A 14,217-nucleotide genomic window follows, 5' to 3' on the forward strand; every position below is an offset into this window, starting at 1 on the left:
ACAGGCTTTTCCACAGCTGTGCTGAGCATGTGTGTAGGCGTCAGTAGTTGGTCACTGCATGCTCAAGAGAGGCCAGAGAGGTTCCAGGTGCTCTGCAAACACGTTTCTCCAGGTGGGCTTGGGCACCAAAGCCTACAGAAAATAATGCAAGGCTTTGTCCTGGAATTACACCATCCAGCATTTGTGTCACTTTCTGGCTAGGCTCAGCCCTGTCCCTCCAGGAATGTAGTTGAACTTCCTCCTGAGTTATGTGTATGGCCACCAATGCCGATGTTTCTTACCCAAGAATTTAAAAATAGCTGTAACAATAACACAGGGGCTCTGGCTCCCCAGTCCCTGCCTGCAGCAGAAATAGTGCAGTGAGTTCACAGCCAGGCTTGTGACCACAGCGGGCTCCAGGCCTCCCTTCTCCCCTCTGTCCTTCCAGGGAGCAGGATGAAGATGCACAAATGAGTCTTGAGGTTGCCCCAGAGGCACTCCAGGGGCAGGAGTTGGATTGGGGATGAGGGGTTCCCTCCTTGGGATTGAGCAGCTCCTGTGCTGCCCTGGCACAGCTGGCAGGTCAGCTGGGCTCGGCACAAGGCATTGCAGATCTGTGGCTCTTCCCTTTTTTTTTGCTCCTTTTCCCAGATTTCAGGGTGTGCCTGGGATTTGCCTCCATGGCCACTGAGCCCTGAAGAGCTGGCAATAAGGTTTGTCCAAGATGGTTAGGACTGTTCCTTCTGCTTCTGGCCATGTGCTTGGCAGCAGCCTGTGGGGTTATTTGGCTGCCTGGCTCTGACATGTGCTGCATCCTTTTCCATGGAAAGGTTTGCCTTTGGCTGGCAGGGTGATGAGAGCAAATGGGGCAGGCAGATGGATGGAGGCCAAGGGTTTAAACTGCTGCTTCTGGCAACATCCATAAACCCAGGCCTTTATCAGAGATGCTCCATGTGCAGACAAAGGTGGGGAGGCTGGATGAGGAAAAGGTGGGAGAGTTCTGGCATGAGACGGGATCCACGGAGCCGAGCTGTGGCAAGGAGTGACTGTGCTGGGGATGTGCTTCCTCCTGCTGCCTCTGAGCCTGGGCTGGAGTCTTCCTGGGGAGGGCAGCTCTCTTCTGCCTTTGGAGAGGGTGGTTTGAAGAGGAGACTGTGCAGAAGAGCAGACTGGCACCCTTGGGAATGCTGCTTCCCCTCGCTGCTCCCCCATGACCCCTCGGTAAGCCCCTGGGCACACTCACATCACATGGGCACAGCCTTGGAAAAATGCCCAAAACACTCAGCTGGCACACAGCAACTGCAGGAGCAGGGCTGGTGTTTAGCCTGTGATTTAGGCCTTGTCCTAAGCAAGCACTGCTCCACCATTCCCTTTGGAAAGCTCTGTGAGCAGAAGAGTTATTTATTTACTGCCTGCTAACCTGAGTGGCTGCACAAGTCCCATTTGACTTGTTAATAACTTCAGCGAAGGCAATTCATTCTGAAGAAGCAAATGAGGAGGGGAAAACACCAGCATCACCTTTCAGCAGATGCAATTGCTGGGTCAGAAGAGCTGCTTTGCTTCCACAATCCCTGGGAAAAGCACACGGAAAGTGCTGGCCAGGAGTGTGGAAGGCAGTGCCTGCCTGGGGCCCATCTCCAGGGCTGGTGTTTGAGCTCAGCTGTCAGAGCTGGACCTCCCAAGCATTGCAGGGAGGGTTTATCTGGGGACAGCTCAACAGATGCTGGATGAAGCACAGGGAGGAGCAACATCCCTGGGCATTTGGAGACTTTCCCCCTCCTCGGTGTGGCTGAGCTGTGTCGAGGCACATGGATCTGAAGCACCTGGACTGGGGCAGGGGCAGGCACCTCTGGAGAGCAGCCCAACCTCGTGGGGTGTCTCACATCTGCTGTGCCACCCAGGGACCCTGCCCTGGTGATGCATCTCTGGCATTCTCCTTCCTCAACCCAGCACACTGAGAGGCTGGAGCAAGGGCAGGAGCAGCTCTATAGAGGACACGAGAAGAAAGAGCTGCTTGGTGGTTTGGGGGCACACCCACAGCTCACCCCAAGCCTCGGGCAAGTCAGCTCCTGGCCCCAGGAGGGTGGGTTGCCCTGCAGCTCTGTCCCTGGGTGGTTTCCTGCATCCCCCTGAGAGTGGAGCAGGCTGTGAGCTCCAGCAGACACCGAGCCTGAGGCACCATGGAGATGGACTGGGAGGAAGAGCATGAGATGGGGCAGGGGTGGCTGTGCCAAGGCACCACTGCCCCTGCCAGTAGCAGAGCACAGTGAAGGCAGACCAATGAGTCAAGGAGAGATGGGTACAAAGGGGAAACAGCTGGAGGGGAGAGAAGGGTTTTCCATAGAGAATATGCAGGAGCAGTACTGGATCCATCAGGAATCATTACAAACTTTATTTCTCTGTGCATTGTGTACCATTGATAAGGATCATCACAATTAGTGGACTCACTGCCTATAGTGGTGGGCAATACACACAAAGAAAAAAAATGAAGCCAAACAGATGAAAATGAAGTCATTGTACATAAAAGTAATCATAGACCTGAACAACCTGCACCTGTGTTTGATTTTCCCCCAAAACAATGAGAAACAAAAATTTTAAACCCCAAAACAAATCAAAAGTGAAAAAAGGCTCGAGAAAGAAAAAAAAAAACAAACCTGAAACCCACGACTTCATATTCCTAGAGAAAACCTTACAGCAGGTTAATTAAAATTTCCACAGATAGTTCAAGATGAGTACAAATACCCCCAGCCAGCTGGTTATGGTACAAGCATCAGACATGGTTTTCAGCTGAGTGGGAAGAGCTCACCATGGACAGGCAGGCTGGGAGCTTGCCTGGCTGGAGTGTCAGGAGGCCTGGAAAAGGGCGTGGGGTCAGAAGACATCTCTCCATACTGGTGCTGCACCCTCGGGAGCTCCACACCCACATTTCCCTGGCTCAACTCTCTACCCCATTGCACTCCTGGCATCAGGGGGGTGATGCTGAGTTACACCTCCCTGTCTCATCCTGCCCAGTGGTTTTGGGTTTGGAGAGTGCAGAACATGACCTTTTCCTGGGGGAATGCCTCCCGGCTGCGCTCAGTGGAGCAGGAGATCTTGTACAGCCCTTCAAGCCCTCACGTTGGATTTTTCTGCCTCCCAATGGCTGTGGGAAGGGACCAGCTTTGGGGACTGGTCCTGATGGCTTAGCACTCAGAAACAGGGGCTGTCACTACACCTCTGGGGACACAGGGAATAGCAGGGGGCCAAGGGCTGGGAGGCACCACCGACTCGACAGGCAGAAGCGTGAGGTGCTGGGAGTCAGCCACGCTCATTCCACTCGGACTGCTCACCCCACTCACTCCCTGGGACCTTGTGTAAAACCTCCTGCGGGTACAAGAGGCCTTCACACCCCCCTCAGCACATCAGAGGACCCCCATCCACACAGCTGGACAGAGCCTGAAGTCTCTGGGGTGTGGGTTTTCCTCCCCTGAAAACCTACAACTGCCTGGCTGTTATTGCTTCTCATGGACCCACGCCACGAGCAGTGAGTGGGGACAGCTTTCCATCCTCTCCATCCCCGCTAAGAGGAAACAAACAAACAAAAACCCTATGGCAAAACCCAACTAACTAAAAATAAATAAAACCCAGTGAAAAGAAAACGCTTGTAATCTGCAATGCTCAACCCACATGGTTGGAGGGACTATCTCTATAGGATGCTATATACAGATAGATTTCATTTCATTCATGCAAATGTTACAAGTACCACGACAGCATGCCCGAGGAGGCGGAGGAGCGGGAGGAAGGCTCCCGCCGCTCCGCGCAGCTCGGCTTGGGACACCGGACACGAGGCTGGGCTGCGCCCCCAAAGCATGGACAGGGAGAGGTGAGGGCATGTGGGTGGGAAATGCTAGTTGTACACACGCCAAAACGAAACGAAAAAACCAACCCCAAATCAATGACGAGAACGGTTTGTGTTCTATCCTTAGGAAGCTCCCAGTTTCCCCTTGTCTTCAGCTCGGTCTCTCGCTCCTCTCCAGCAGGGCCAGGGCGCCTGTTCCCGAGTGGCAAAGGCAGCTGGGTGGCGGTGGGAGATCAGGACCCTCGCTCTCCTCTCCTTCCCTTGCCCACTGCTCTGTTTCTCACCGGCTACTCCGGCCTTCCCGGCGCCCCGGTCGCCTTGGCGTCGTCCTCCCGGGGGCCGGCGGGTGGGAGTCAGCGTGGGAAGGGCTCGGTGGCCGCTCCTGGTGCTCGAGCTGCAGAAAGGGCCCTGCCCCTGGCTCCTGGCTGGGGCTGCTGCCTGGGGAGGGGTCCTGCTGGCTTTGGGGTCCTGCCTAGTTCAAAGGATGCTCCAAAGCCGCTTTCCATCAGCAGATGTGTGAACATGGCAAATCTCTTTTATTCTTTCTCTGTTCATTATACACAGCTTTATATCTATATCTATACCTATATATCACTCTATATAGATATATATAGATATACACATATTTACTATCTCTGATTGTCCCTTTAGAAGCCCTTTATGTGGCAGTAGGCTTCCAGAGATGAGAAGAATATGTACAAGAGCCAGAGGAGGATAAAGAGTGAGGATGTGAGCAGCTTGGAAGTCCGCGGCCCGCCCAGCTCACCTCCGATCTCGGGTCTCCGCCGGTAGAGCAGCACTCCCACACTGATAAAAGCAAAAATGGTGAAGAGGGTGACAGAGAAGGCCAGGGTGCCAGGGGACACTTGGAAGGCTTGTCCGTGCGCCGCGTGGTAGATGGCTGCGATGGACCAGGCCACCCCAATGCCCAGGAAAACGTTCACTGCGTTGCTCCCGGTGACGTTCCCGATGGAGGCGTCCGCGTACTGGTCCTGCGTGGCTGCTACTTTGCTGGCAAATGTGTCTGTGGAGGAAAGGTGGGGAGAAACCCTCAGGAAACACCCAGGAAAAGAGGGCAGCCTGGGGGGGCAAGTGTCAGTGGTGACACCTGGGGGAAGAATGTAATGGGTAAGGAGAGCGGGCACAGCCCCTCCTAATGGAAATTCCAAGGAATCTGGTTCTTCTGGGCCATCAGGGCCTGGGAATGCACAGGGGGAAATTTCAATGGTCAGAAACACAGGGCTTTCCCCAGCATGGCCTCCAGCACCTTCTGCCTCCCTGTGCCTTGTGCAGGTCCTGACACTTTGGTAAACCAGGTCAGCCTCCATCCCTTGGGAAGAAAAACCATGGGTGCATGCTTGCCCAGGTGCTCTGCCTGTTTTAATACCTGTGATAAAACTTGGCTGGCCATTTTAATGGAAAACATTGTGTCAGGCAGACTAGCATGACACTGCTCTGCACCACAGGGAAGTGCTGATTTTACATCCAAACCCACTCTGGATCTGCAGGCGGGAGGAAGAGCAGGAGGGATTAGTGGGTTTGTTCAGGTGAGCACTCTCAGCTAACAATGAGAAGATGAGTCCTGAGCATACCTGCACTCCCAGATCACCTTGGGTACAGGCAACCCAGTGTGGCTCAGGAAAACAAGGGGATCATACTTCATGTTTTTTAATTCTACAGAATTTACTCTTCATTCCTCCCCAGCGGGCTCCAAGGGGAGATGGCAAAATGCAACCTGGCACAAAGATCCAGTTCCATGGAACAGGAGGGGATGGACACATGTAAGCACAGCCAGAGCATCCATTTGCAGCAAAGAAATCAAAAGTCTGCTTTATTTAAAAATATTTTTAAAATTTAAATTTTTTTTTTTTAAAAAGCTGTCATGGAAATGCATCTGATTGCTAAGGGAAGGAAAAGACCTTGATCATGGTGCAGCAATAGAGTTGTGGGACAGTGCTGATGTCTCCAAGGCTCTGCAGCTGCCACTGGGGGAGAAGGCATGAGTGTAGAAACAACCACCTGCACTTCTGCAGGTCTGAGCATTGCTTTCAATGCAGGGAAGGTCCCTGTCAGTGTTGATCTCTCTGCACTCTCCTCTGGTGCCTGCCCATCTCCTGGAGCATAGAGGAGTTCAACCAGCACCCAGCTAACACAGCACAGCCTGGGAGCCAACCAAAACAAGAGTAGCCCAATGTATCCTAAAAAAGAACTTCTTAAATGCCACCTTTTGTCAGCAAAAGCAGCAGGGAAGATTTTCAGGGTCAAACACGTGAAGAAGCCCTGCAAAATTTCTGCCTAAATCCTCTACTGCCAGAGGGCTAAAAGATGCTCCTTCTTCTGATCCTCATGCCTCAGACCTGTTCTTTCTTTTGGTTCTGCTGCTTCTTCTCTTTGTCTTTGGTAGCATTAGGACCATTTCAGGATCTTTGAACATCTGGGTGCAGATAACTGGAAGTTTGAAGGTGGTGAGGGAAGGTGTGACGGATGCAAGGGATGGTTGGGGTGGGTCAGAGCCCCTTGCTCAGAGATCAGGCTTTGCCAGCCCAGCAGAGCCCATGGGAGAAGGTGAGTGAAAGGCACAGCCTCTTACACAAGCTGACTTGGGAATCCTCAGAGTTTCACAAGTTGCATTTCAAGCAGCTCCCCCAGCTCAGCAGCCTCACCTTGATCAATGTAAGTTGGGTCTCACACAAAGGTGTCCATGCTGGGAAGTGTGCCCTGAGTACAGACTCACACTTAATTCATCCAGGAGCAAGGTTAAAGCAGCAGATGCTTAAAATGCAGGACTCCTAATGCAAGCAGCATTTTAACCAAAGACTCTGAAAGTGGATATCACGGAGGCTGCTCACAGAAATAGATACTTCACAGTCTTTGCAGTGGGATGGTCCTTGAAATAATTCCCATGGGACTAAATCCACGTCCTGGCTCTATCCTTCCAGCCCATCTGAGACCCAAAACCAACTTCCACATAAATCTCAAACCTGTGCTTTGGGACCCTGCAAAACACAGCTCTCCCCCAGCCCAAGCCAGCCCCAGCCTGGGTGGAATGGACCTTCACAGCAAACCCCATGGCTGTGCTCACCTGGCACCGATGTCCCCAGGGCCACAAACACGACGGCAGTGACGGAGTCCTTCAGGCCAATGGTGCAGCCAAAGTGGGAGGCCAGGTCGCCAATGAAAGCTGTCAGGAGGCCAATCATGAGGATGGAGACAACAAAGCAAGCCCAGCCATTCCAGTAGTCTGTGGGGGGCACGAAGGCAAACAGGACCTTCCAGAAGACGGTCAGAAAGTGCATCACGTAGTCAAAGCAGGAGGGCAGCTTCTCCTCCCCACATTCATCGTCATCGTCGTCTTCCCCTGGGGAAAAACAGCAGGACCTGACTAGGTTTGCTCATCCTCAGGGAGGCTGGGCAAAGATCTTGTGCAGACCACAGCCCCCAAAATGCTGTGCCTCGTGATTTGGACCCTGGAAAGCCTTGACTTCCAAATATCTTATTTTCCGAGCAATTGTCAGAGTGGCTCGATGGCCTTTCCTTGCCCCTTTCTGCAGCAGAAAGACACCCCAGAGGCAATGGTTTAAAAAACATAACCTGCACTTCAGAAAATGCAGAGCCTCATGCCAGCACCTCTGCCTGAATCTAACCATCAGATGATTTTTGGGACTCGGCCCCTGCCCAAGAACCCTTCCCCCCGAGGATGTGAGGAATCACCAACCTCGTGCTGGCTGGAGCTGACTGGGACAGGCAACCCACCGAGGGCAGCTCCTGCCTTGTGGACATTCCCACAGGGAAGCCCCTTCTGAGCTGCTCTGAGTTGCTTTCCACAAGTGCCTGCAATTGCTTCCAGCTCTGGGAGGGCAGCTGGTTTTGGTGGCTGCTGAGCCGCTCTGGTGCTTCACCTCACCTTTGCTGCAAACTGGATCAAGTAATGGATTTTTGCCTGCCCTAAAGACTCCCTGCTCAATCACTGCTGGCTGTCCTTCCCTGCTGCATTTCCCTGCCCCTTCACATGCTTCCCTATAAGCTCTGGTTGCCCATTCCTTGGTGTCTGGTCTGTCCTAGGTCAGTGGGAACTCCCTTTCCTGCTCCAGGCATTGGCACCTCACCTGCATCTGCCAAACCACTTGGCATCCAGCCTACAGGGAGTGCCCACAGTGTGGGGCTGACCCCACCAGGAGCCCACTGGGGCTGGTGACCCCTTGCCTGACTCCTGCAGCTCTGAGGAGCTGTCTGGAGAGCCAGCCTGTGCCCTGGGCAGGCTGCATGGCAAACGTGGGGCTTCCCCAGCCTGGCACAGTGCACAACATCACTGCTGTGCCATAGTCAGAAACTCCTCCTGCTCACACTGGAACCACTCCCAGACTTGAAAGGGAGGTGACACTTTTCCAACTAAGTCAGTGGGAGCTTTCCTGCTGCCCTTAAGGAACAAGGATGAGTTTCTAAGTCACGAATGTTCTGTATTCCAAGGCCACTGAAAGTCATGTTCGAGACATCCTTTGCATTTTATCTGGTGATTTTCCATGTCTTTGATGCTTTTTTTTTTCCCCACCAAGGATATGGACTACCAGGTCTCCCTGCATGGCTGTTGGAAGAAGCTCCTTAAAAATAGAAGGATGCAAGCTTTGGAGCTTCAAAGTCACTATGGCAGAAAGAGTAGCTAATCTGCATTATTATTTTGGCAGATACAAATACCTATTCCTGTGCATTGTTGTGAAGATAAGGAACAGTTTTCCAGCCTGTGTTGGCCTGTGTTTTCCCCCAACATTCAAAGGCTGCTAATAGCAGGATATGCCATGCTGTGCTCGTGCTGTAATTCTGCAGCAGGTATTTCAATATACCAAGCTCAGGGAGGCATCAGGACTGCTATGGACCTAAATGTTTACAGAGATGATGAAACAGACTGAAAAATGAACATGAATGCCACTGTCACAACACTCATCCAGATCTGTCTGTCATTTTGTTAGGCAGCCATGATGTCTCTCTTTTGAAGAGCTGGCCAGATCTCGTGGAGGTGACTTGGAGCACAGAGTGGAGTTGGATGGTGACCCAGGGGTGCATTCAGAAACTGGCCTGCAAGCCCCAGAATGTTTTTGCTGTGGAAGAAACTTTATAGCTTTGGGGTGCAGACTAAAGGAGCTTGAGTGACAGGCTCTGGACAGCTCAGAATGGTACAACACAAGGTGGCACAGCCTTGTCTGCAGCTGCACTGCCCTTCCACAGACCTCACCTTCTGCTGCTCCATCCCCCTGCAAACACTGCCCTGAGCTGATCACTGGGTGGGAAATGGGGGTTTAAGGTTAATTTCCTCAGCTGGAATGTTACATTTTGAAATGGTGACAGGTGACTCACCTGGTATCCAAGTTGAGCTGTGGGGGAAAAAACTCAAACCCAACCTCCAGCGTTTAAGGGATTTTAACTTATCTGGCACAAAGCTTGAGGAGCTAAAGCCTGGGCACCTCCAGAGCTCAGAGACAAACCACTGATCCACAACAGCAAGGGACAGCTCCTGACCACCAAAATACATCCATTTATTAAATGCTTGTTAATCATCTGTTAGCTCTGGTCATGGCTGTATATTCAGGCTTTGCAGTTTTCACATGCATCACAGAAGTTGGATCCAACCATCAGTGACTATCTTTGCTTTAACATGGGATGCAATTACATAATTGGTTCTGGCACAGATTCGTTTAGCCATATTAGCTACAAAACCTGCAGCAAGGATTGTCTTGCATGATAAGTTCATGCTGAATGCAAAATAATGGGAGGCTCTTGCCTGGAGGCTCTGAGAAGAGCTGTGTTACAAGAGGAGGGAGCACAATTTGAGAAGAAAGCTGCTGCACAGTGTCCTGCCCTCATTTTCCAGAGGTAGAGGGTAAATGGTACTGCCATCATTTTTAATTACCTGGTGCTGGGCAGAGGTTACCTTGTATAGCAGAGTCAGAGGTAGGAACCTGAGTGCTCCCCCATGCATTTCAGTGCACAATTAGCCAGAGGAGATGTAATTGCCTTCCCCAAGCATTTAATTTAAGCTGGTGGACTTGGCCCTAATGCGTGCACACAGCCCAAGCTGGGCTGTGAGGTTGCAACATCCAGCCAGTAAGTAATAGTGTTTCCAGCTGTTAAAACAACATCTGGAGGAGACCTTTCTTTCTTTCTTCTTCCACATACATGGGAATGATAATATATCCTGTACTGGGCATTCTGGGAAACTGGCACCTGTGAGAAGAGTATGACAGGGCATTTGAGGGAAAGGCAATTCTCCAAGGGAGGGAAGACAAGATCACACAGGATCTGGTTCAGCCACAGATACCATGTGCTGCTGCAGCTATTGGGCTGCTGAGCCATGACCCTCCAGCCACAGCTGGGGCAGCAGGAGTTCAGAAAGCAGGGTGTGTTGAGGACAAATTCTGCCTCAGAGAGAGTGGCTGCCTTCAGGGTTTGCACCCTGCCTATTGCGCCGTCCTCACCACAAGGTACAGGGAGAACCGGGGAAGGGGAGCACTGTTGCTTCACACCAGCATCATTTATGCCACTCTGAATTCCCACCCTGTGTTCACCTCTCAGATCTCTCCCACTGAACTGACTTTTCCCCCTCTGCCGTCTGCTGCCTGCCAAGGTGTTGCTCTGCCTGGTGCTGCGCGCACGCTTCGCGCAGAAGGTTTCCTACACATGAGACAAGGTGCCCTCACAAAAGGGTTTAATCAGCTGCCTTATTTATGCAGGCACTGTAAATAACTCTGCCACCTGTTTTGCCTCCTGCTGCTCCACTGCAGTCTGTGTTAGTGGCAGAGCCAAGGCGAGCTGAGAGCGAGGGTGGTGGTAATTCACCCCGAGCTGTGGCCAAACTCACCGGCGCTGACAGTAATGGCCTCGATGAACTGCTCCCTCCAGCTGTTTGTGCCAACCACCAGGGCCAGGTTCGTCTTCTTAATGAGCTTGTCCACCGTGTTCTGTGCATGGAGATGCAGAGCAGAGGATTAGGGGCTAGAGATACTGGGCTAAAACCCACCACTGCCAGTGCTTGTGGCTGTGTGTTTGTGGAACAAGCTCAGCAGATTTTAAGCTCAAGAGCCCCAGCATTAAACCCAAATGAGATTACTTGCACTTCCCTTCGCTGCTGCTAAAAAAGACCTCAGGAAACCTGCTCATGGATGGGAGTTTGAAGCATCTCAGAGCCACAGTAAGGGTGGCCAGTTGTATTTTGATACTACAGAAAAATGGAAAAGGTAATGAAATGGCCTGGCACATGAATTCATGGCAGCTGAGCTGCACAACCATTGCTTGCATTTGGGGTTATCAGCCCTTTGCACTGGGAGTGCCAGGCTTGGGGCTCACCCAAGGCTGCCTGTAGGTAGGACCAGAGTGTAAAACTCACTGTGAGAATAGGCTCATGTTTTAAAACAACCTGCAGCATTTGGGAGCCCAGTTCCTGTTCTGTGTGTAATTCCATGCACTGCCTCACTTTGCTCCAATTCCATCAACGTGTGCCTCCCAGTGCTGTGCAAACCCAAAAAGTGGGTCCCCAGCCAGGGGGAGAAGAAAAGCAGGGATGCAGGATGTGACCAGTACCTTGAACTCATAGGACTCCTCAATGATGATCTCGAGTTTGGTGTGCTCCCCCAGGACTGGGCGCCCCATCTCGGCGATCCGACGCTCTTCCTCTTCCTTGCTGGTCAGTGGCTGCTTTTCCTCATTCTCCTCTGCAAAGCAAAGAGCCCGTGGGTGAACCAGGCCCAGCTGGTCACTCTGGATCTGGCTTTGTGTCGGAGGGGGAGGCCAGGAGGCCTCCAGGTGGGAGTGTGAGTGACAGAGCAGTGGAGAAGGAGTTCATGGAGCAGCAGACAGGAGAGTTTTAGGAAATGCTACCGAGAGGTCTGCAACTCATCCAGCCTCAGGAGGAGTCCTGCTCATCTTGGGGTTAGGGAATAGCTTATTGCTTGGTAATTGCTGCCTGTCCCACAGGGATGCTGGGAAGGGGAAACATGCTCCATTCCCCAGCATTCCAGGTCAGGGCAATCCCACCAGCCTGTTACAAGAGAGCTGGGACACCAGGGCTGAGACACATATGAAATTTTGGCTCTGCCTCCTCCAGAACAGGGCTTTGCCTTGGACAGGGGGGCTGGCAGCCCATGCCTGCTGTGATGGTGGGACTGGAGGAAATAGCACAGATGTAAGAAGCCATCCACAGCCCAATACCTGGCTCTAAACCTGGAAAGAGGAGGCAGCAGAGGGACTATGAGATCAGTGAAGCAGATCTGCACCTCCACTGCCATCTGTGCAACCTCTGGGGCATGGGGACTGCAGGCAGCACGCCCTGTGTCACTGCCCCTCGTGAACTGCCCCAGTGAACTCCCTCCCAGTCCTGGGAGGATGGGCAGAAGGACATCAGGGCTGAAAAGGACTGGAGGGAATCTGTCAGTCAGTCCAATGAGACTGACACGGTGCCACACCACAGGTACCTTGGATGGAGACCACGGTGCAAGGAAGAGGATGATCTCTAGCCTGGACCTTCCTGAAGACAGGTTTTCCTATTGAAGTGATCAGCAGGAGATCAGCAGGGGGGACTGCAGGCACTGTACCAGCTGTCTCTGTGCAGTTAGTAAACTCCATTCTTACGGCACACGGGGTTAGTGCTGCTCCCTTGCTGGCTGCCCTTTGTCTGCTCAGGTGGCACTGAGGTGAGGGAAAGCCCTTCTCCTCCTGCAGGCCAGACAGACCCACCTTGGAGCCAGAGCCTTCTAAACCTGAATTGCTTCCAGGGCTCCTGGGGGCAGCTCTGCAATGTGTGGGAGCCAGGACCTTCTCGTCCAGTGCTTGGGAAGGTAAGCTTGGCTGGCTCGTGGCAGAGGAGCCAGCCCTGCTGCTGGGTCTGGCTGCAGGGAAGGGCAGGGGCTGCACATCTGAAGCAGCCATGGGGGCTCCTGTATCTCCTGCAGTGCTCAGGCACCTGGCTCAGGCTGGGAAGGGAGGGAAGAGCCCTGTGCGCAGGGACGGCACAGCTGGATCAAATGGAGAAGCCCACCCTGCTCCAAGGCATGGAGTGGGGTTCTTGTCACTTGGGGGGGGGACAGGTCACCCTCCCCGAGGTGGGGTTAGGTGTGTGTGGCAGGCAGAGCACTCTGTGAGAGGACACACTGTTAATGGGACCGGCCGGGGCGGCTCGGAGCCTTCTTACCATTCCAGAGTTTCCCTCCAGGACAGAACAAAAGCAAAGAGGAAACCAAGAGGAAAGAGCAGGGTGAGCATATGGCCATTAAGAGAAAGGAACAGAGGGACAGGGGAAGAGTAGAAATCCATACCTGTGATGGTGAAGCCGCCTAGATGAAACCAAAAATGAGAAAAAGGGAGAGAGAGAATAAATGAGGATTAGCATTTGCACATCAACACAAGGGTGCTCCTTCCCTGCTCCCCAACACACACCCAGGGATAGTGGGGGGGACCTGAACAGAGTTTTTTCAACCCACATCTGCAAGCTGCCACCCCTTGGTGTCCAATATATGCTATAGAAGGGGTAAAGTCTGCCCTGGGGCTGTGGGTGCTTTGGGGAACGAGGGTTTTGGATTCCCTCCCCAGCTGCCCTATCCTGGAGGTGGCCAGCAAGGAAATACAAAGGGTCTAAGTCTCCCCAAGACAGGAGACAAAGTTTGTTTCTTCAAAAAGGATTGGCCAACTTTCCTGTCCAGCCACAAGCATCCCCAAGTCACCAGAAAATCCTGTTTCTGCTGCTCCACTTTAGAGGTGATGGGTTAATTTGAGTGGCACAGGTTGGTATCTTGGGGTGCTGGCAGGTTTACTCTGGCTGTAATAGCACCACCCCCCCAAAAATGCTCCTTGTACCACCTCTTAATATTTATAATATTAATATATATATTTTATATATATATATATATATATTATATAATATGCATATTATATTTATAATATAATATTAGTAAGACTTTGTGGCTCTACTCTAAGGAAAGATGGGGCATTAGGTACCTGAGCTTGCTTAAACAGTGCTGACCACCCTAAAAAGAATGCTGTGAGCAAAGAAAAACATCAAGCAAAATTGATTGTCTTCCAAAAATACGCAAACCAGAAAAATGGAAAGGAAAAATGAATGCGCGCTTACCAAGCTCATTCAACAACAGGGCTGTGAAGGAGACAGAGACAAACACAGAAGAAGAAAAGTAAATGAATAATGAAATAAAAGGGATATCCACAGAAAGACACCAGATCCCAGGGCAGAGATTTCAGATCTGTAAAGCTGCAGGATACCATTAGTGTTAAGTGAAGGACACTAAACAGAAATGTTTCATGGGATTGTGGGTTTAAAATAAAAAACATTGCAAGTATGGGGTGGATATGGGGTTAAAAGACACACTCCAAAAAATTCATTTTTCCCCTTTGAATTGTAAGTG

General features: G+C 51.8%; 1 protein-coding gene across 4 annotated transcripts in view; it reads right to left on the reverse strand.

The window, feature by feature from the left end:
• Positions 1-2,347: 2,347 nt before the first annotated feature.
• The window catches only part of SLC8A1 (solute carrier family 8 member A1), a 118,747-nt gene continuing 106,877 nt past the window's right edge, over positions 2,348-14,217 (reverse strand). For 2 of the 4 annotated variants that reach the window (XM_056487521.1, XM_056487520.1), the window contains 6 exons: positions 13,929-13,949; positions 13,117-13,134; positions 11,387-11,517; positions 10,668-10,767; positions 6,900-7,175; positions 2,348-4,841 (listed from right to left, as the gene is read on the reverse strand). In XM_056487521.1, coding sequence (XP_056343496.1) covers positions 4,465-4,841; positions 6,900-7,175; positions 10,668-10,767; positions 11,387-11,517; positions 13,117-13,134; positions 13,929-13,949 — 923 coding nt within the window. In that variant the 3' untranslated portion in view covers positions 2,348-4,464. The remainder of the gene's footprint in view (positions 4,842-6,899; positions 7,176-10,667; positions 10,768-11,386; positions 11,518-13,116; positions 13,135-13,928; positions 13,950-14,217) is intronic. The other 2 variants (XM_056487523.1, XM_056487522.1) reach the window with 1 other exon arrangement.

This window comes from Oenanthe melanoleuca, chromosome 3 (assembly GCF_029582105.1).
Source record: "Oenanthe melanoleuca isolate GR-GAL-2019-014 chromosome 3, OMel1.0, whole genome shotgun sequence".
NCBI lineage: Eukaryota > Metazoa > Chordata > Aves > Passeriformes > Muscicapidae > Oenanthe > Oenanthe melanoleuca.